Consider the following 23,277-nt stretch of genomic DNA (forward strand, 5'->3'; position numbering starts at 1 on the left):
AGGGTTAGGGTTAGAGTTAGAGTTAGGGTTAGGGTTAGAGTTAGAGTTAGAGTTAGAGTTAGAGTTAGGGTTAGGGTTAGAGTTAGAGTTAGGGTTAGACCTGGCAAGGGTTAGGGTTAGACCTGGTAAAGGGTTAGAGTTAGGGTTAGGGTTAGGGTTAGAGTTAGGGTTAGGGTTAGAGTTAGAGTTAGGGTTAGGGTTAGAGTTAGAGTTAGAGTTAGGGTTAGGGTTAGAGTTAGAGTTAGAGTTAGAGTTAGGGTTAGGGTTAGAGTTAGAGTTAGAGTTAGAGTTAGTCCTGGCAAGAGTTAGGGTTAGGGTTAGACCTGGCAAGGGTTAGGGTTAGGGTTAGGATAGGGGGGTTAGGGTAAGGGTTAGTCCTGGCAAGAGTTAGGGTTAGGGTTAGGGTTAGGGTTAGAGTTAGGGTTAGGGTTAGGGTTAGGGTTAGAGTTAGAGTTAGGGTTAGGGTTAGAGTTAGAGTTAGGGTTAGACCTGGCAAGGGTTAGGGTTAGACCTGGTAAAGGGTTAGAGTTAGGGTTAGGGTTAGGGTTAGGGTTAGAGTTAGGGTTAGGGTTAGAGTTAGAGTTAGGGTTAGGGTTAGAGTTAGAGTTAGAGTTAGGGTTAGGGTTAGAGTTAGAGTTAGAGTTAGAGTTAGGGTTAGGGTTAGAGTTAGAGTTAGAGCTAGAGTTAGTCCTGGCAAGAGTTAGGGTTAGGGTTAGACCTGGCAAGGGTTAGGGTTAGGGTTAGGATAGGGGGGTTAGGGTTAGGGTTAGTCCTGGCAAGAGTTAGGGTTAGGGTTAGGGTTAGGGTTAGAGTTAGGGTTAGGGTTAGGGTTAGGGTTAGAGTTAGAGTTAGGGTTAGGGTTAGAGTTAGAGTTAGACCTGGCAAGGGTTAGGGTTAGACCTGGTAAAGGGTTAGGGTTAGACCTGGCAAGAGTTAGGGTTAGGGTTTGTGTTTTCCCTTGTAAAAACCTTGCAACCTCACCTGTCCTCACCTGTCCTCACCTGTCCTCACCTGTCCTCACATGTTGTCTCGTCTCCAGGTGTCTCTGGTCTCCTTGACTGCCAACATCCTGGGATACTCAGAACTGGGAGCCATCAAGTCTCTGAGGACGCTGAGGGCCCTGAGGCCCCTGAGGGCCCTGTCCCGGTTCGAGGGCATGAGGGTAAGAGCTGGTGGTGGATGGACAGGTATCTGCAGGTTTAGACGGACAGGTATCTGCAGGTGGATGGACAGGTATCTGCAGGTTTAGATGGACAGGTATCTGCAGGTCTAGATGGACAGGTATCTGCAGGTGGATGGACAGGTATCTGCAGGTTTAGATGGACAGGTATCTGCAGGTTTAGATGGACAGGTATCTGCAGGTTTAGATGGACAGGTATCTGCAGGTGGATGGACAGGTATCTGCAGGTTTAGATGGACAGGTATCTGCAGGTTTAGATGGACAGGTATCTGCAGGTTTAGATGGACAGGTATCTGCAGGTTTAGATGGACAGGTATCTGCAGGTTTAGATGGACAGGTATCTGCAGGTTTAGATGGACAGGTATCTGCAGGTGGATGGACAGGTATCTGCAGGTTTAGATGGACAGGTATCTGCAGGTGGATGGACAGGTATCTGCAGGTGCACCTACAGGTGGTGGTCAACGCCCTGGTGGGAGCCATCCCCTCCATCTGTAACCATGGTGACAGAATGATTGACTGACCTTTGACCCTACAGGTCGTAGTCAACGCCCTGGTCGGCGCTATCCCCTCCATCTTCAACGTGCTGCTGGTGTGTCTGATCTTCTGGCTGATCTTCAGCATCATGGGGGTGAACCTGTTCGCCGGGAAGTTTTACTACTGTTTCAACGAGACGTCGGAGGAGTATTTCTCCCCCGAGGACGTCAACAACAAGACGCAGTGCCTGGAACTGATGGAGTATAACTTCACCGAGGTTCGCTGGAAGAACGTGAAGGTGAACTTCGACAACGTGGGGATGGGATATCTGTCGCTGCTGCAAGTGGTGAGTCTGCACACAGGAAGTGATGTCATCTGGGTTTTAATACACCATTGATTTACCTGAAAGAAAAGCTTATATCAATCAATCAATCAATTCATATTTATTTCGAGCAATGAACATAACATAAATGACCTGCGTGCAACATAAAATTAAACAAATACCTTTTATCAGGTTTATCAGGTGCAGGTTCAAAATACAAATTAATTCGTCAACACTCGAAAGGGAGTGGGAAGAAGAAAACTTATTTAATCCCACCCCTGTTTCTCATTAACAACTTGAAAGATTTTTTTTTAAGGCTTCCTCCTGTCTCAACATTTGAACCAAAAAAATGAAAAAAAGACCTATATCAAATTATAAAAATTTTTCTACAGTTCACCTCACCTAAATTCACACACATTGTGGCCATGAAATGCAGATGCATTTCATGGCCACAATGCCTGCAAATCCAGGAACAATGTATATAGTAATATTTATAGTTAACCGTTAACTTATATTTATAATAAATACCAGCAATGGTAATGGACATAATGGACATGGACATATAGTACATACATATAGTACATACATATAGTACATACATACACGTCAGTGATGGTCAGAACAACAGTACCAGAAGGTAATGGACAATACAAACTTACTAAATGAGGAACAACAATTACACAAACATTTCAAGACCGAAGTTGATTAAACAAAGTGTTACCACCCGCTCTCTTTATAATCTGACCAGACCATGTGTTTATATATATTTAAATCTGTGGATATTTTGCTTGTTTGGATATCCAGCCTGTTCCAAAGTCTCACACCACATACAGACACACAAAAACTTTTACGAGTAGTTTGAACTTTAGGTATTTTAAAATCACCATATCCTCTCAAATTGTAAGTTATCTCTTGAACTGTGAAAAAGTCTTGTATGTTACTTGGTAGTAATTTGTTGAATGCTTTAAATAGGATTATTGACGTATAATATTTTACAAGATCATCTATTCCTGATGTGTATTGTTTCAGGCCACATTTAAAGGGTGGATGGAGATCATGTATGCAGCGGTGGACTCCAGAGAGGTCAGTACAGATACTGGTGGAGATTCAGGGAATCAGGAAATCAGCCTAAATCAGCCTAACCCTAACCAGGAAATCAGCCTAACCCTAACCAGGAAATCAGCCAAGGACCGTTGTGGAAACAGAAATGAACCTGCCAAAACAAACGAGGTTCTGAACCTCCGTTGCCGTAGATGTAAGGATTATTATGTAGTTGTAAGGATTATTATGTAGTTGTTATTATTATTATGTAGTTGTAAGGATTATTATGTAGTTGTTATTATTATTATGTAGTTGTAAGGATTATTATGTAGTTGTAAGGATTATTATGTAGTTGTAAGGATTATTATGTAGTTGTAAGGATTATTATGTAGTTGTTAGGATTATTATGTAGTTGTTATTATTATTATGTAGTTGTAAGGATTATTATGTAGTTGTTATTATTATTATGTAGTTGTAAGGATTATTATGTAGATGTTAGGATTATTATGTAGTTGTTAGGATTATTATGTAGTTGTAAGGATTATTATGTAGTTGTAATGATTATTATGTAGTTGTAAGGATTATTATGTAGTTGTAAGGATTATTATGTAGTTGTTAGGATTATTATGTAGTTGTAATGATTATTATGTAGTTGTAAGGATTATTATGTAGTTGTAATGATTATTATGTAGTTGTAAGGATTATTATGTAGTTGTAAGGATTATTATGTAGTTGTTAGGATTATTATGTAGTTGTAATGATTATTATGTAGTTGTAAGGATTATTATGTAGTTGTAAGGATTATTATGTAGTTGTTAGGATTATTATGTAGTTGTAATGATTATTATGTAGTTGTTAGGATTATTATGTAGTTGTATGGATTATTATGTAGTTGTCAGGATTATTATGTAGTTGTAAGGATTATTATGTAGTTTTAAGGATTATCAGATGGTAAAATGTGACTTACTTTAACTTTAGTGACATTTGGAAACTCTTCATGTTCCGGATCTCTGAAAAGTTTGTATTTTATTAGATGATAAATAAATAAAACTGAACTGAAATGAATATCGTGATGGAAATGCATCTCCCGTGTGTCTGGTTACCGTGTTGCCGTGGTTACCGTGTTGCCATGGTTACCGTGTTGCCGTGGTTACCGTGTTGGTATGGTTACCGTGTTGCCGTGGTTACCGTGTTGGTATGGTTACCGTGTTGGTATGGTTACCGTGTTGCCATGGTTACCGTGTTGGTATGGTTACCGTGTTGCCGTGGTTACCGTGTTGGTATGGTTACAGTGTTGCCGTGGTAACCGTGTTGCCGTGGTTACAGGTGGAGTCCCAGCCCGAGTACGAGGCTAACCTCTACATGTACCTGTACTTCGTCTGCTTCATCATCTTCGGCTCGTTCTTCACCCTCAACCTCTTCATCGGAGTCATCATCGACAACTTCAACCAGCAGAAAGCCAAGATAAGTTAAGAGTTCTGTTTATGTCTCTGTGTTTACCTGGAGGGAACTGACCTGTTTATGATAAGTTTATCAGGTTTATCAACGACAACTTCAACCAGCAGAAAGCCAAGATAAGTTCAGAGTTCTGCTCAGACATTATATCTTTTAGTTAACGTTGATGTGTTCACCTGGGAGGAACTGACCTGTTTATGATAGGTTTATCATCGACAACTTCAACCAGCAGAAAGCCAAGATAAGTTCAGAGTTCTGCTCAGACATTAGATAATGATTTCTGTCAAGATAAGTTCAGAGTTCTGCTCAGACTTTAGATAATGATTGTCTCTGTTTTGTCTTTACCTGGGAGGAACTGACCTGTTCATGACGATAAGACGATATGACGATAAGTTTATCGGTGCGTCCGAAATGCCGTACTAAAAAGTAAACTTAAGTTCGGCACACTTTTGAGTAAATATCTGTAGTAGCATTAATTAGGACGTACTATCAGAGACGTTCTATAAACCGAGACAGCCCACTACGGTTCGCATTCCTGTATCTGTGTCACGTGACTGCCACGCCCCTTTAGGAGACAGGAAGTAGGTCTTGAGTCTATTGAGTCCTATGGGAAAAGTGAACGTGAGCACAGACTATTACCAATTCCTTCGCCCCATAGTAACCTAAGTAAATATGGGACCCATTTTTCAAAAGCCACAAACCTTCTGAACATTCTGACACCAAAATGGACATTTTCAGACCGACAGATTAGGAGAAAATTAACTTTGTTTGAGACCTGTCTCTGTCTGAGCAACACACTCTCGCTGGATTTGGCTCTCATCGTTTTCCCATCGGATAAAATGAAGTTTAAAACTAAAATAAAACTTGCTTCTTTGCTTAATAATACTGTTATTTTTATTATTTAAGTCTTTTTGGAAGAAAGTTGTACTGTATCTAGTGTTGTATGTTCCAAAACGATGTGGGGAGAGGGGCGGCCACGCCCACTTAGGAGACAGGAAGTGAGGTCAGAGGGGCGGCCACGCCCACTTAGGAGACAGGAAGTGTATACCATTCCATACCATTGCCAGTAACGGCAATGCCCTATCTTGTGTATAGAGGATCTTTGGTACTATTAAGAGAGCACACGGCACTTCCTGCTGTAGGGAGGGGGGGTTGTTACCATGGTAACCTGTCACAGCAGCAGTAGCAGCTGTTACCATGGTAACAACAGCAGCTCCGCTCTTTCACGTTTATTCTGGCCTAAACAAGATTACATTATATAGTATTATTAAATATGAATATTATAATATTAATATTATATAATAATATTATTAGGGCCCGAGCACCTTCAGTGCGAAGGCCCTATTGTATCTGTAGGAATTTTTTTTTTCTTTTTTCTTTCGTTCTTCTGACGAAAGGAGGGCCTTTTTGCCCCCCTAAACGTGCCCAAAAAGTCACCAAATTTTGCATGCAAGTCAGGCCTGGCGATAAATTTGATATTTAATGGTTTACATTAATGGGCGTGGCCTAATGGCTCAACAGCGCCCCCTTGAAAACTTTGTGCCTCAAGCCCCACGATACGGTTTGACGTACATGCACGAAAATCGCTACACACCTGTATCATGGGACAACTTAAAGAAAGGTTTCTTGGCGTCATGCCCTAAACCGAACAGGAAGTCGGCCATTTTGAATTAGTTGTGTCATTTTGGCGAAATTTATGCCATTCCTTCGAAAGTTAATTCAGCCCGAACCGTAACGTGCACCCAGGTGTGTTATACATCAAAATGTGCGTCTCCATCCTGCGACAACACGCATTACTTTTCTCTTTCAAAAGCGTTACCGTGGCGACGCTAGACGCCAAAAAGCGCGCCCACCCTTCATCTGATTGGTTCAGACAGAAAAAACTTTGTTCCTCAAGCCCCACAAGACGGTTTGAAGTACATGAACGAAAATCGGTACACACCTGTATCATGTCGCAACTTAAAGAAAAGTCTCTTGGCGCCATGGCCGAAACCTAACAGGAAGTCGGCCATTTTGAACATTCTGATAAGTTGATGTTCTGGTGTTTCCAGAGTTCTGCTCAGATCGGTGATGATGAATATAAATATTTATTTCAGTTAACGTCGATGTCTCTGTGTTTTTACCAGGGAGGAACTGACTTGTTTATGACGGAAGAGCAGAAGAAATATTACAACGCCATGAAAAAACTGGGATCCAAGAAACCTCAGAAACCTGTTCCCCGACCCAAGGTCAGTTAGCACTTCCTGTGTGACGCCGTTAAACCGGACAGTTTAAGACAATCACCAAACCAATATTCTTACTCCAAAACAAAGCAATGTGACTCATAAATAAAGTTGGATACAAGCAGCAACAACCAATTATTAATAGACACAAATGAGCTGAAATTCAATGAACTGGTGGATTTAAAACTGCACAGATTACGTTCCAAATCAACAATAACCTGCTGCCAGACTGTAAAACATGTTTAATTTAAGACAAAGCCGTTACAAGCTGTGAGGGGAGAGAGATAACAGAACAATCAGAACCAACACCAAACTGAGCTGCTACAACAATCAGAACAAACTGAGCTGCTACAACAATCAGAACCAACACCAAACTGAGATGCTACAACAATCAGAACCAAACTGAGAACAATCAGAACCAAACTGAGATGCTACAACAATCAGAACCAAACTGAGCTGCTACAACAATCAGAACCAAACTGAGCTGCTACAACAATCAGAACCAAACTGATATTCTACAACAATCAGAACAAAACTGAGATGCTACAACAATCAGAACCAACACCAAACTGAGAAGCTACAACAATCAGAACCAAACTGAGCTGCTACAACAATCAGAACCAAACTGAGCTGCTACAACAATCAGAACCAACACCAAACTGAGCTGCTACAACAATCAGAACCAAACTGAGATGCTACAACAATCAGAACCAAACTGAGATGCTACAACAATCAGAACCAAACTGAGCTGCTACAACAATCAGAACAAACTGAGCTGCTACAGCTGCAGCAATAATGGAATAAGCTGGAGAGGGATTAGAAATCAAGTAGAACCTTAACTTTATTTAATTAAAACAACATTGAAAAGAAGGATGATTTCTCTATATCAAAGTAATGAGCGGAAAATGCTGCTATGTTGATTTGGGTATTCATTTATTTGGTGATTTGATTGAGTTAATGTAGTTTTCCTGGTTTCTATCTGTTCAGAACAAGTTCCAGGGTCTGGTCTCTGTAGAAACAGCTGAGATGTTTGTGTAACTGGAGTTCTCTTGGGTTTTATTTGTCCAGAACAAGTTCCAGGGTCTGGTCTCTGTAGAAACAGCTGAGATGTTTGTGTAACTGGAGTTTTCTTGGGTTTTATTTGTCCAGAACAAGTTCCAGGGTCTGGTGTTCGACCTGGTGGGTAAACAGTTCTTCGACATCTTCATCATGGTGCTGATCTGCCTGAACATGGTGACGATGATGGTGGAGACGGACGACCAGAGCCCGGAGAAGGAGTACATCCTGTACTGGATCAACCTGGTCTTCATCGTCATCTTCACGTGCGAGTGTTCGCTGAAGCTGCTGGCGCTGCGACACCACTACTTCTCCGTGGGCTGGAACATCTTCGACTTCGTGGTGGTGATCCTGTCCATCGTAGGTGAGTCTGTCAGTCTGTCCATCGTAGGTGGGTTAAGATATGAAATCTGTCCTTCTGTCCATCGTAGGTGAGTCTGTCCTTCTGTCCATCGTAGGTGAGTCTGTCCTTCTGTCCATCGTAGGTGAGTCTGTCCTTCTGTCCATCGTAGGTAAGACAGACATAGGTTATATTTTATTTTATCCAGGTCTTCTCCTCGCCGACATCATAGAGAAATACTTCTATTCTAATGTATTCTATTTTATTCTAATTAGTGCCACGGCTGCGCCAAGAGGCTCCTCCTCCATAGCTCTGCCATAGCAATGGAAGACGAGTGCAGGATAACAATAGTGCCTCTGGCGCAGCTTATTATTTATTCTTCCGTATAAACTTACTAACTAGTCCCGCAGCTCTGAGAAAACGCAAAAAGTAAAAACTTAGAAACATGCGCCATAAGCGCGAATCGAGTGGTATGACTTTTATTAGCGATTGGTGCGCTTTTGGCACCATCCGGAACGCATTGGGAGAACTTTGGGGCTTCACCACTCACACACCATTACTCGAAAAATTCTGAACTGATTAAGAAAGTTGTAGGCGCTGAATTTAACTGCAGTCCTGTGAATTTTCAGAGCGATCGCACAAATAGTTTTCGCACGAAGTGCAAAAACATTTCCAAATTTCCAAACTAATGGGGAGATTTTCCCATGTATGTGTGTGGCGCGGAATGTCACACTGTGGATGGGAGGAGGTAAAAAAGAAAGCCAAAATTCACCTTTTTTCTGAGTCACCTAACTTTCTCATACCTGCACGTAGAAATGTCATTCAAACTTCAAAACGGAGGAAAGCTTCTCTTCTCTCCAAACCCCAAACAGTTTTCTTTCTAAGTTGTACACTTTTCAAGATATGAGCACTCAAGCGAGGACTGGAAATCACTTTTTTGTCAAATCTAGAGTGTGGGTGTTGGTTGCTAGAGTGGGAGAAACAGTAAAAAAATAACCTGAATTTTTATTTGTAACTTGAGCTCACGGCCAAACCGTAAAAAGGAGACACATAATTCTTGGTCAGAATGTAGACATATGTGTTGGGATTCATAAAATGTGACTTTGACAGGCGAGGTATGCACAAAATTTAAATGGGGGAGGCTAGAGCGGCGACAATACCTGCCTCAGTCCCCATTCACTGTAATGTAATCAAACGTTTTCTTCAAAAGAATCTCACTCTGTCTTCGCACTGAGCCTACTCACTCATTTTAAGGAATATCTGAATACTCACACACTCCTTTTGCATACACACACACACACACACACACACACACACACACACACACACACACACACACACACACACACACACACACACACACACACACACACACACACACACACACACACACACACACACACAGCAAATAACCCAGAGTAAATGCTATAACTTTTGAATGGTTTGACATAGAGAGTCGTGGTGTCATCGGACTTAGTTTTGAGTCCTTCACCTTTATTGCTGAAAAATGCAGCAATGAACACAAATGGGCAGCAGCCCCCCGTGGCACTCTCGAAATTTCTGCGAGGAAATTTTCTAGTCTATTTTATTCTCTTTTATTCAGGTCGTCTCCTGGCCGACATCATAGAGAAATACTTCTATTTCATTCTAATCTATTTTATTGTTTTTTATTGTGTTTTATTGTGTTTTATTCTCTTTTATTCTCTTTTATTCAGGTCTTCTCCTGGCCGACATCATAGAGAAATACTTATATTTTATTCTAATCTATTTTATTGTATTTTATTCTCTTTTATCCAGGTCTTCTCCTGGAGAAGCTAGAGAAATACTTCTATTTTATTCTAATCTATTTTATTGTATTTCATTGTGTTTTATCCAGGTCTTCTCCTGGCCGACATCATAGAGAAATACTTCTATTTTATTGTATTTTATTCTCCTTTATCCAGGTCTTCTCCTGGCCGACATCATAGAGAAATACTTCTATTTTATTCCAATCTATTTTATTGTATTTTATTGTCAGATTTCAGATTTCAGATTTATTTATTTAAAATGGGACAGTGCATATTAATGAACATTCACATGTAAATATGCCAGATTATAGCCTAAGGCTAATTTCCATCTGTAGTCCCCTGGCAGGTTGATGGTAACATGAACATAAACGAATCAGAAAAAACAAAGACAGAAACACATAATACCACAACACAACACGAAACTCAGTACAAAGAGTAAAAACAGGACACCAACGACCAGTGTGTAAACGAGTCTAAACAGTAGAGTACAGTCCTTAAAAACTGTGGGAAGTCCATTTTTATCAGCGGCCCGCTTCCAACGCTGTCCCGCGGAGCATGGCGCTTCAGCAGGCTGCTCTATCTGAGCTCTTGGCTTCAGAACACCTGCAGAGCTCTTAACATTGGTTTTATCGACAATTTTAATCTTTTTTGGAATCGTCCCTCCTTTTACAGACCCGACGGACTTCACCCAAATAGGCTGGGGGGCCGCGTGTTGGCTGCAAACATTCAGCACGCGGTTCTGTCGGCTCCACGGGAGTGACTATTTTTCTGGCCACACCCACACTCCCAGCTCTGGCCCGGAGTCTTCCTCTTCACCTGTGGAGCCAGCCGCTCACAGCACTGCCCCCCTCTCCAGCTTCCCCCACAGGTCACAGTCATCATTGCCACCCCCACCAGATAATTCTTCCATAAAACCAGCTACATCTGGCGCCACCCACACACCAGATCCTCAACCAATTCATCCCCTGGTCACCACCCGTTTTCCCCGTCAGATCCACAGACCCACTGGTTTTAACAGAGACAATCTTGTTTTTATCAACCCGGTACGTTGTGGTCGTGAGCGCACGTCCAACACAGACATTAACTTGGCTGTGTTGAACGTGCGCTCTCTTTTAAACAAAACCTTTATTTTAAATGATCTTATTGTGCATCATAAACTTGATGGTATTCTTTTAACAGAGACATGGCTTGGCACGGACGCTGCATTTTCCCTCATCCAGGCTTCTCCACCAAATTTTAATTTTTTATTTACTACACGGGGTGTTAGAAAGGGAGGCGGCACAGCTTCAATTTTTAAAAACATATTAGCTACAAAGGAGGTCTCTTTTAACAACTACTCCTCGTTTGAACACCTTGCCTTTGTTTTTAGCAGTCCTCCTATTCTTTGTTTAACTGTTTATAGACCACCCCATCACTCCACTGTTTTTATCAGTGAATTTTCAGAGCTTTTATCAATCATACATACCACTTACAACAGAATTTTAATAACTGGTGATTTTAATCTACACATTGACAATACCTCCGACCCACTGTCGAGAGAATTTTTAAACCTTTTAAACTGCATGGATTTTACCCAACATGTCACACAGCCGACTCACAACAGAGGACACACCCTGGACCTAGTCATAACATGTTCCTCCAGAATGCATGAAATTAAGTGTGGGGTCCCCCAAGGGTCAATTTTAGGTCCGCTTCTTTTTAACCTTTACATGCTTCCCTTGGGGGACGTCATCAGGAGACACGGCATCAGCTTCCACAGTTACGCTGACGACACACAGCTGTACATCGCCGTGTCTCCTGATGACACAGGGCCACTTGATGCCCTTTTTAACTGTATTTTAGATATTAAGTCATGGATGGCAGATAATTTCCTACAGCTCAACCAGGACAAAACAGAGGTTTTAGTTATTGGTCCTGAAGGCCAGAGAGAGAAACTTTTACCAAAACTACAAGATTTTAAACCTTCGCAACGTGTAAAGAACCTGGGTGTTATTTTTGACTCTGAGCTCACTTTTATTCCACACATAAAGAATATTACGAAAATAGGTTTTTACCATCTTAAGAACATAGCCAGAGTCCGCCCGTTTCTCTCTCAGGCCAGCACGGAGGTGCTGATGCATGCTTTTATCTCTAGTCGTTTAGATTATTGTAATGCCCTGCTCTCTGGTCTTCCTAAAAAGAGTATTAAGAACTTACAATTACTACAGAACTCAGCCGCTCGCGTGCTGACGAGGACCAGAGGGCGGGAGCACATTACACCTGTTTTAAAATCGCTGCATTGGCTCCCCGTCCGTTTCAGGATTGATTTTAAGGTTCTTTTACTGGTTTTTAAGTGTCTTAACGGTCTTGGGCCATCTTATTTATCTGATCTGCTTTTACTGTATCAACCCTCACGGACCCTGAGGTCCTCTGGCACCGGCCTTTTAACCATTCCCCGAACCGCGACCAAAACCCACGGTGAGGCTGCATTCAGCCATTATGGCCCCTCTTTATGGAACAGCCTGCCAGACAACCTCAGGACCGCAGAGAATGTTGATATTTTTAAAAGGAGGCTCAAGACACACCTTTTTAGTTTGGCTTTTATCTGATCTCATTTACCTATTGTTTTTAGCTATGTATTGTGTCTACTTCTTTAGCTCTTTTATCATCTCTAAAACTTTAATCCATTTTAGTGACTTTTTACTTTATGTTATTTATTATTCATCTTAAGTTTTATATAGATTTCTCTAAAATTTTACACTTTTAGGCATTTTTTACTTTCTTTTAATCTTTTAGTTTTTAGCTCCAGTGTTTCCTCAGGGGGGTCGTCCACACTGGGAGGTGTGCCTGCTCCGCCCATGGGGGTGTCGTCATGGGGGTCCCTCAGGCCTGGGTAGCTGGGGGGGGGCTCCACCTTCTGTGTGGGGTCTGCCCCGGTCTGTCCGGGTTGGGGGGGTCTCTGTGGCGATGCTTCTGGTGGTCGTGGTCGGTGGAGCTTCTCAGTGTGGACGTCCACCCATAGGTAGTGTTTTCCTCACCTGGATCGTTAGTGCTAAGCCATGTCACCAGTCCACTTATTGTGTGTGTGTGTGTGGGTGTGGGCGTGTGAGTGTGTGCACATGTATATGAGTGTGAGTGAGTGTGTGTGTACGCGTGGGGGGTGGGGTCGTATGGAATGTTTTAAATTGTGTTTTTTATTGTTATTTTATTCTGCATGTAAAGCACCATGTGTTGCATTTTATATTGTATGATATGGCGCTATACAAATAAATAAAGTTTAAGTTTAAGTTTAAGTTTACAGTTATAGTGGATATATGTTAAAGTGTTTATATTTTAAAGTGCTTAGTGCGAGGAGATAAATGATATTGCACGGGAACAAAAATGGAGTATACATATTGCACAAAACCCGTCGTTAATATAAATATATATATAAAAATATATATAAAAATAAAATATATATATAAATATATATAAATATATTGTATTTTATTGTGTTTTATTTGTGTTTTATCCAGGTCTTCTCCTGGCCGACATCATAGAGAAATACTTCTATTTTATTCTAATCTATTTTATTGTATTTTATTGTGTTTTATCCAGGTCTTCTCCTGGCCGACATCATAGAGAAATACTTCTATTTTATTCTAATCTATTTTATTGTATTTTATTGTGTTTTATCCAGGGCTTCTCCTGGCCGACATCATAGAGAAATACTTTGTTTCTCCGACTCTGTTCCGCGTGATCCGACTGGCTCGTATCGGCCGGGTCCTGCGTCTGATTCGCGGAGCTAAAGGGATCCGGACGCTGCTGTTCGCCCTGATGATGTCACTTCCTGCCCTGTTCAACATCGGCCTGCTGCTTTTCCTCATCATGTTCATCTTCTCCATCTTCGGCATGTCCAACTTCGCCTACGTGAAGAAAGAGTCGATTATCGACGACATTTTCAACTTCCAGAGCTTCGGAAACAGCATGATCTGCCTGTTCATGATCACCACGTCGGCCGGCTGGGACGGCCTGCTGAGCCCCATCATGAACACGCCCCCCGACTGTGACCCCGACATCGAGAACCCTGGATCACAGGTGAATGGAAGAATGGATGAATGGATGAATTAATCAATCAATCACCACGTATGAATGAATCACCACGTCGGCCTGCTGAGCCCCATCATGAACACGCCGCCCGACTGTGACCCGGATATAGAGAACCCCGGATCACAGGTGAATGGATGAATGGATGAATGGATGAATGAATGAATGAATGAATGAATGAATGAATGAATGAATGAATGAATGAATGAATGAATGAATGAATGAATGAATGAATGGATGAATGGATGAATGAATCACCACGTATGAATGAATCACCACGTGGGCCGGCTGGGAACTGCTGTTGAGCTGTGGTTTCTATATTTATATTTATCAGGTTCATCTGTGGTTTATATATTTATATATTTATTTTTATATTTATATTCCAGGTGCGAGGGAACTGTGGCTGAGCGGTGGTTTATATATTTATATTTAATTTATTTTTATATTCCAGGTGCGAGGGAACTGGTTGAGTTGTTGTTTATATATTTATATTTTATTCATATTCCAGGTGCGAGGGAACTGCGGCAGCCCCGGCGTCGGCATCGTCTTCTTCTCGTCCTACATCATCATGTCGTTCCTGGTCGTGGTCAACATGTACATCGCCATCATCCTGGAGAACTTCAACGTGGCCACGGAGGAGAGCGGCGACCCGCTGTGTGAGGACGACTTTGAGATGTTCTACGAGACGTGGGAGAAGTTCGACCCCGACGCCTCGCAGTTCATCAAGTACAGGTGAGTTATTTACAGTACAGGTGAGTTCATCAAGTACAGGTGAGTTTAACCCGACGCCTCGCAGTTTATAAAATACTTTGAGATGTTCTACGAGACGTGGGAGAAGTTCGACCCCGACGCCTCGCAGTTTATAAAATACAGGTGAGTTTAACCCGACGCCTCGCAGTTCATCAAGTACAGGTGAGTTTATAAAATACAGGTGAGTTTATAAAATACTTTGAGATGTTCTACGAGACGTGGGAGAAGTTCGACCCCGACGCCTCGCAGTTCATCAAGTACAGGTGAGTTATTTACAGTACAGGTGAGTTCATCAAGTACAGGTGAGTTAAACCCGATACCTCGCAGTTCATCAAGTACAGGTGAGTTTATAAAATACACGTGAGTTTAACCCGACGCCTCGCAGTTTATAAAATACAGGTGAGTTTTTTACAGTACAGGTGAGTTCATCACGTACAGGTGAGTTAAACCTGACGCCTCGCAGTTTATAAAATACTTTGAGACGTAGGTTGGCGTCAGTCCGGAGGTACAGCTGAGTGTCATCGGCATAGCAGTGAAAAGAGATGCCGTGTCGGCTGATGACACGACCATCAGGGGGGCATGTACAAAATAAAGATGAGAGGCTCTAGGACAGATCCCTGGGGGACACCACACGTAACAGGGGCTGTTTGGGATTTGGAAGATTGTGCTTCACATCCTGCAAGCTTTATCTGACCTTTAATCGGACTAATCTGGTCCACAGTGAGCTTTATCTGACCTTTAATCGGACTAATCTGGTCCACAGCGAGCTTTATCTGACCTTTAATCGGACTAATCTGGTCCACAGCGAGCTTTATCTGACCTTTAATCGGACTAATCTGGTCCACAGTGAGCTTTATCTGACCTTTAATCGGACTAATCTGGTCCACAGCGAGCTTTATCTGACCTTTAATCGGACTAATCTGGTCCACAGCGAGCTTTATCTGACCTTTAATCGGACTAATCTGGTCCACAGTGAGCTTTATCTGACCTTTAATCGGACTAATCTGGTCCACAGCGAGCTTTATCTGACCTTTAATCGGACTAATCTGGTCCACAGCGAGCTTTATCTGACCTTTGACCTGATCTAATCTGGTCCACAGCGAGCTTTATCTGACCTTTCTGAGCCTAATCTTTCTAATCCACAGCGAGCTCTCCGACTTCTGCGACACCCTCCAGGACCCGTTGAAGATTCCCAAACCCAACACCTTCAAGCTGATCCACATGGACCTTCCTCTGGTTCCAGGAGACAAGATCCACTGCCTGGACATCCTGCTGGCCCTCACCGCAGAAGTACCAGCCACATATTTACTATTATATTCTATCGTATTGTATCGTATTGCACTGTATTGTATTGTATTGTATATTTTATTATATTGTATTGTGTGTTATCTGTAGGTCTTGGGTGATTCCGGAGCAATGGACACACTAAAGGCTAGCATGGAGGAGAAATTCATGGCCAACAACCCCTCAAAGGTTTGATTATTTACTGTATTCTGTTCCATTTCATAGTGAGATTTGTTTTAATTGTACCATGTATAATTCATACCGTATCGGCCCGAATATAAGACGACCCTGAATATAAGACGACCTGATTATAAGACGACCTGATTATTAGACGATCTGATTATTAGACGACCTGATTATAAGACCTGATTATTAGACGACCTGATTATAAGACGACCTGATTATTAGACGACCTGATTCTAAGACGACCTGATTATTAGACGACCTGATTATTAGACGACCTGATTATAAGACGACCCTGATTATTAGACGACCTGATTATAAGACGACCCCCTTGTTTTCAAGACTTAAGTTTGAAAATACTTTTTTTTCAATTTTTATACAGAAAATAATGACAGTAGATCTGAAACAAATAATTATAACAATATATTGGAGAGAAAAGCCTGTTATTTCGCCTCATTAAACCATCATGTTGAAGTTTGCATCATAACTTCTCCTCAGCTGCCGGTTCACCTGCCGATCTTCACCCACTTTTCTACAGATTGGAGAAACTACGTTTCTACATTTTCTCTTATCTCTTATCTCTTATCTCTTATTTTATTCTCTTTTCTTTCTTACCGCTATTTTTATTGTTCTTCTTGGTGACGGTTATCTTTGTCCTGGGGAGTTTAGTTCAGCATTTACAAATATCTGGCTCCATCTAGTGGTGTGATGGTGTAATGTCTAGACCTGAATGGAAGACGACCAACACTTTTTCAGTCTGATTTCAATAAAACACCGTCTTATATTCGGGACAATACGGTAATAGTAAATTTGGTAAAGTTGTCATACATGTCGGCACTAATGACTCCCGTCTACGCCAGTGGGAAGTCACTAAAGTTAATATTGTGTGGGTGTGTAACTAACAACCAAAACCATGTCGTAGGTTTCCCTGGTAATTCCCCAATCTGATCACATGTTTAGCCGCCGGCTGTCGCTCCGCCGCCGCTGTCGCGGTGCTGTTCAGAAAACCACGTGGCCTTCATTGACAATTGGAAGTCGTTCTGGGGAAAGCCCGGTCTGATTAGAAGAGATTAGAAGAGATTAGAAGAGACGGCCTTCATCCCACCCGGAGAGAAACAGGAAAACTCACAACGGCTCACAAGTCTTTGGAATCTGCAAAAGAGAAACAAACTAACAGAAACGGGAACAGAGACACAAACAGTAACCAGTCCAGGGGCCTCATGTACTAAGAGTGCGGCGCACAAAAAACGTGCGTACGCCACTTTCAACGCTCACTGTCGGATGTACAAAGAATGACGTGAACGTAGAAAGCTGCGGTCCTTCACTCACACATTAAGGCTGGTTTACGCACTTTTCTGAGGTTCTGTCCGTTGGCGACACTCACTGGTGATGCAGTGAAGTCCAGAATATGAGGAAACTTAACGTCAACAATAAGTTCACGACCACGTGAAGGACACGACAGTCCCCACATCACCAGATAAATTACACAAGAGTGGAGCTGCAACAATCTCACAATCAACCACATGATCTGAACAAACAACTAAAGGCAGGAGCTCAATGATGGAACCTGCAAATCCTGATGGAGCTTTGGCTCCGTTAGAGGAACCTGCTGATGGCAGGATCAGGAGCGAGTCTTCAGGGACCAAACTGATCTGCTGGTCCAGGATCCAATGAATGAATAAAGTTTTTATTGAATGTTTAGGCAACTTTCAGAGTCTGATATGGAGTCGGCTGCAAGTGCTGCAGGACTCCTGACAGTGTTTCCCCGGTGATGGACCGGGATCTAGAGCGGTCTCTCCTCCTGCGGATGCAACACTCCGAGTTTAAGCAATCTTGCTCTTTATTTCTCACGTTTGCACCTCGATAATTCCGTTGGCACAAGTTGTCTTTATTTCTGCAGCAGAGGAATCAGATCGTGATGCTTCATGTTTTAAATATAAGTTTATATTGTTCACATTGTTATACTTATGAGAGAGGTGATCGCGGACATCCACAATGTGTAAGAACGTATAGGCTGCATTGGTCTTAATCCGTCAGTATATAATACGCATGACAATACAGCAGAACGAACAAGAGACAACAAAAGCAGAGTGTAATGATGCACTAACGCTGCCATAAACATTCAAACCACTGCGGTCACGCCATCTCCGCTTCGGAGAGGCGCAGTCGCGCTATCTGCGCTTGGAAATCAATTGCCCGTCTACATCGCGTTGTACGGTAAAGCGTGTGGACGGCTTCAAAACGGCTAGTATTATTATTTTCATGTCTTGAAATAGATACATATGTCATTCCTTTTTGTAGTTTTACTAAAGTCTAACAAAATGATAAAAAAAAGCAAAGCCAATCGCCCATTCAGAATCCCATTCATTTCTATATAGGCAGATTTTAAATATTCATTAAAAAAACAAATCAAATTGTTTTCAGGAAACTGCACCATATTCTTGTTCATCATGTCCTCAGTCCTCAGGTACCTCTGACATCATTTTTAAGTTCTTTCACTGCAGCATTTTCTAATGCTAAATTCATACCCAATATAATACTAATAGTAATTATTTTTTTAAATCTGCTTATATACCTGTGTATTGGGTATGATTTTAGCATGTAATTATTAGAAAATGCTACAGTAAAAGAACTTGAAAATGATGCCAGAGGTACCTGGGGACATGATACAAGAATACGTTGCAGTTTGCTGAAAAACCTTCTAGCGGCCCGTGATCCCCCGGCGGCGAAGCGTAGCCGTTTCGGCCGTTTAATCCGTCCCCCGATACGTTGACTGGATTCCGTTGGACTGTTCGCTGGTAGGGGCTATTGTTTTTTGATGATGTGGTTTTGTGCACTTTTCTGTGGGTGAATTCTGGGGGGGCTCCTGTGGTGACCCACATATATGTACGGTGAGAGACATTCACCCAGGTACTGTGCCTTTAAGGTCTCGGGGGAAGAGTGATGGCGGGGTTACTTCCGTTTCCGGTTGGTGCGTTGTTGTTATTAGTCCGATCATGCATCTGTAATGTTGAGATGTGGGAGCATGCAGTAAACCAACTCAAACGCACCAGAGTGTCTCGTCTCGCTGTTTTACACCCCACAATTTGGTGACCCTGATGTGAGATCGGAACGACGAGATCGGAACAACATGAACGAGGACAACAACGCCGCTGCTGCCGCCGCCGCCGCCGCCGCCGCTGCCGCCGCCGCGGTTAACGCGCCCGCTAATATATATGCCGCGACAGTCAAACTGCCCGACTTTTGGCAGCAGAACCCCCGGCCGTGGTTTCAGCATATAGAAGCCCAGTTCCAGCTGAGGGGAATAACCCAGGATGTAACAAAGTATTATCATGTGGTGTCGGCTTTGGACGCTGCAACAACAGCACGTGCAATGATGCTGCTGGAAGATCCACCCGAGCAGGGGAAGTACGAGGCTCTGAAGACGTTCCTGCTTAAATTATACGAACTGTCGGAGTTGGAGAAGGCGGACCGTTTGCTGTCTCTCAACGGCCTCGGTGATGGGAAACCATCAGAGCTGATGGAGAGGATGTTGGCTGTTCTGGGATCAGCTGACCCATCCTTCCTCTTCACACACCTTTTCCTGCGCCAGCTTCCGGGGCCAGTTCGCACAGCTCTGGCCAGTAACCCTCTCTCCTCCACCAAGGACTACCGCGGCTTGGCGGCAGAGGCGGACAGGGTTTTCCTGGCCAACAGGCAGCAGTTTATCCACGCACTGTTGCCGCAGCAGCACGCTTCAACACCATTTTCTCCCATGGAGGAGGACATGGACACCGCAGCGGCGGTGATGGGCCGCCGCCAGACCGACGACGGGCTCTGCTACTACCACGCCAGATTTGGAGCCAAGGCTAAACAGTGTCGCAAACCCTGCAGTTTCAAGCAGCCGGGAAACGCCAGGGCCGGCGCTCGTTAGCGGCCATGGGCGCCGGCCGCGACTGCAAGCTGCTGTTCATCTATGACTCTCTGTCTGGCCGGCGGCTGCTGGTAGATTCCGGCGCGCAACGCAGTATTCTACCAGCACAGGCCGTGGACACCGTGGCCGGCGGGCATGGGCCCCAGATGGACGCCGCTAACGGCACACCTATACGGACTTATGGCACCAGGTTCGTGGAGGTGTGTTTTGGCGGGCGGCGGTTCGGCTGGGACTTTGTGATGGCGGCTGTTTCTACGCCGCTCCTGGGCGCGGATTTTCTCTGCGCTTTCAACCTGCTGGTGGATGTTAAGAACTGTCGCCTGATTGACGCCCTGTCGTTTGCTTCCTACCCCTGCACGCTTGGAGGGGGCGGAGCACTCTGCCTGTCTAACATGCTCGCCACGGGAGACCCATACCAGCGCCTGCTCGCCAGTTTTCCAGACCTCACCACGCCCACGTTCTCGGCTGCAGTGGCTAAGCATGGCGTGGAGCACCATATCACCACCGTGGGCCCGCCGGTCTACGCCCGGGCCCGGCGCCTCGACTCCGCCAAGCTGGCCATCGCCCGGGAGGAGTTCTCGACCATGGAACGCCTCGGCATTGTGCGGCGGTCGAACAGCCCGTGGGCGTCTCCCCTGCATATGGTAACTAAGGCTGGCGGTGGTTGGCGCCCCTGTGGCGATTTCCGCCGGTTGAATAACGCCACGACCCCCGACCGGTACCCCGTCCCGCACATACAGGACTTCTCAGCCCATCTGGCGGGAGCCGTCGTTTTCTCCAAGGTGGACCTGGTGCGCGGATACCATCAGGTGCCAGTACATCCACAGGATATACCGAAGACGGCTGTCGTCACCCCCTTTGGCCTTTTTGAATTTTTGCGCATGCCTTTTGGCCTCCGGGGGGCGGCGCAGACGTTCCAGCGCTTAATGGACTCGGTGCTTCGGGACTTGCCATTTTTGTTTGTTTTTTTGGATGACATTTTAATAGCGAGCTCGTCCGTCGACCAACACATGGCGCACCTCCGCCAGCTGTTTGAACGGCTCAGTGAGCACGGGCTCATTGTCAACCCGGCCAAGTGCCAGTTTGGACAGTCCTCCATCACCTTCCTGGGACACCACGTCACGCCGCAGGGGGCTGTGCCTCTGCCCGCCAGAGTGGAGGCCATCAACCAGTTTCCGCGCCCCAGCACGGTGCAGTCACTTCAGGAGTTCCTGGGGATGGTGAACTTTTACAACCGGTTCCTGCCCCACGCTGCCCGTCTTATGCGCCCTTTGTACGAGGCCCTGCGCGGCAAGGCGCCCAAGGACAGCTTGGACTGGTCCCCGGAGATGAACACCGCTTTCGAGGACGCTAAGACAGCTCTGGCGGACGCAGCCCTGCTTGCTCACCCGTCACCCTCTGCTCCGATCGCACTTACGACAGACGCCTTGGACTATGCCGTCGGGGCAGTGTGTGAGCAGTGGGTGGACGGCGCCTGGCAGCCACTGGCATTCTTTAGCAGGCAGCTCCGTGGCTCGGAGCGCAAGTATAGTGCCTTTGACAGAGAGCTGCTGGGACTGTTCCTGGCGACCAGGCATTTTCGGTTCCTGTTGGAGGGGCGCCGTTTCACTGCGTTCGTGGATCACAAGCCACTGACATTCTCCATGGTCAGCGCGGCAGCAGCGCCATCTCTCGGCAATCTCCGAGTTCACCACGGATGTCCAGCATGTGGCGGGCAAGGAGAACTTTGTCGCCGACTGCCTCTCTCGGGTGGTTGCGGCGTCCGTCCATTTGGGGCTGGACTATGCCTCCATGGCGGCGGATCAGGCCACGGACGTGGAACTGCAGGACTACCGGTCTACTCCTACCGCTCTGCAGCTGAAGGAGGTGGTGTTCGACGCAGCCAACACCACTCTACTCTGCGACGTCTCCACCGGTCAACCGCGGCCCATGGTGCCTGTAGCCTGGCGGCGCCGTGTTTTTGACACCATCCACAGACTTTCCCACCCGGGGGTGAAGGCCTCTGCCAAGCTGGTGGGGGCCAAGTTCGTTTGGCCGGGGCTGCGGAAGGACGTTCGAGCCTGGGCTGGTGCGTGCGTGTCGTGCCAGCGGGCCAAAATCCACCGGCATACTAAGGCCCCTTTGGCACCGTTTACCGTCCCGGAGAGGCGGTTCGACCACGTGAATGTGGACTTGGTGGGCCCCCTGCCACCTTCCCGGGGATACACTCACGTTTTCACCATGGTGGACAGGACCACCAGGTGGCCGGAGGCTGTCCCTCTGTCCTCCACTACGGCAGCGGAGGTGGCCCGGGCTTTCATCGGCTGCTGGGTGGCCCGGTTCGGATTGCCAGGGGACATCACCAGTGACAGGGGTCCGCAGTTCACCTTGGAGCTCTGGACGGCGGTTGCGGATCATCTCGGGGTGAAGGTGCACCGCACCACAGCCTACAACCCCAAGGGGAATGGACTTTGTGAACGATTTCATCGGGACATGAAGGCTTCTCTGCGGGCCAGCCTTACGGACAGCAACTGGGCCGACCGCCTGCCCTGGGTCATGCTGGGTCTTCGCTCTGCCCCCAAGGAGGACCTCCAGGCTTCGTCCGCCGAGTTGGTGTATGGGCAGCCTCTCCGGGTCCCGGGGGAGTTCCTTCCGGACGCCACTGCCCCTTGGTCGGCTGCTGCTCAGCGGTCTGCGTTCCAGGACGTCGCCGATGCCCTGAAGCCCATCCCGACCTCTCACCACTGCCTTCCCGAGTCCTATGTCCCCAGGGACCTGCCTTCTGCTAGGTACGTTTTCGTTCGGCATGACGGACATCGGACCCCGTTGAAGCCCCCCTATGACGGGCCCTATCGGGTTTTGGAGTCGGGGGCTAAGAACTTTGTGGTGGACATGGGGGGCAGGCCGGAGCGGGTCGTTATAGACCGGCTCAAGCCGGCTCATTTGGATGTGGAGGTGCCGGTGCAGTTGGCCGTACCTCCGCGTCGGGGGCGGCCCCCGATTTCGCCCCCGGTTGCGGCCCCGCCCCTTCTAGCGGCCCGTGATCCCACGGCGGCGAAGCGTAGCCGTTTCGGCCGTTTAATCCGTCCCCCGATACGTTGACTGGATTCCGTTGGACTGTTCGCTGGTAGGGGCTATTGTTTTTTGATGATGTGGTTTTGTACACTTTTCTGTGGGTGAATTCTGGGGGGGCTCCTGTGGTGACCCACATATATGTACGGTGAGA

General features: G+C 45.5%; 1 protein-coding gene across 1 annotated transcript in view; it reads left to right on the forward strand.

Moving 5' to 3' along the window:
- Positions 1–23,277, forward strand: part of LOC133421374 (sodium channel protein type 4 subunit alpha B-like) — an 82,022-nt gene that overhangs the window by 55,640 nt on the left and 3,105 nt on the right. The window contains exons 22-31 of the mRNA XM_061710919.1: positions 1,040–1,162; positions 1,716–2,000; positions 3,006–3,059; positions 4,344–4,481; positions 6,596–6,700; positions 7,844–8,114; positions 13,536–13,933; positions 14,451–14,674; positions 15,838–15,982; positions 16,088–16,165. Of these exons, the coding sequence (XP_061566903.1) occupies positions 1,040–1,162; positions 1,716–2,000; positions 3,006–3,059; positions 4,344–4,481; positions 6,596–6,700; positions 7,844–8,114; positions 13,536–13,933; positions 14,451–14,674; positions 15,838–15,982; positions 16,088–16,165 (1,821 nt within the window). The remainder of the gene's footprint in view (positions 1–1,039; positions 1,163–1,715; positions 2,001–3,005; positions 3,060–4,343; positions 4,482–6,595; positions 6,701–7,843; positions 8,115–13,535; positions 13,934–14,450; positions 14,675–15,837; positions 15,983–16,087; positions 16,166–23,277) is intronic.

The sequence above is a fragment of the Cololabis saira genome, chromosome 21 (genome assembly GCF_033807715.1).
Source record: "Cololabis saira isolate AMF1-May2022 chromosome 21, fColSai1.1, whole genome shotgun sequence".
Classification (NCBI taxonomy): domain Eukaryota; kingdom Metazoa; phylum Chordata; class Actinopteri; order Beloniformes; family Belonidae; genus Cololabis; species Cololabis saira.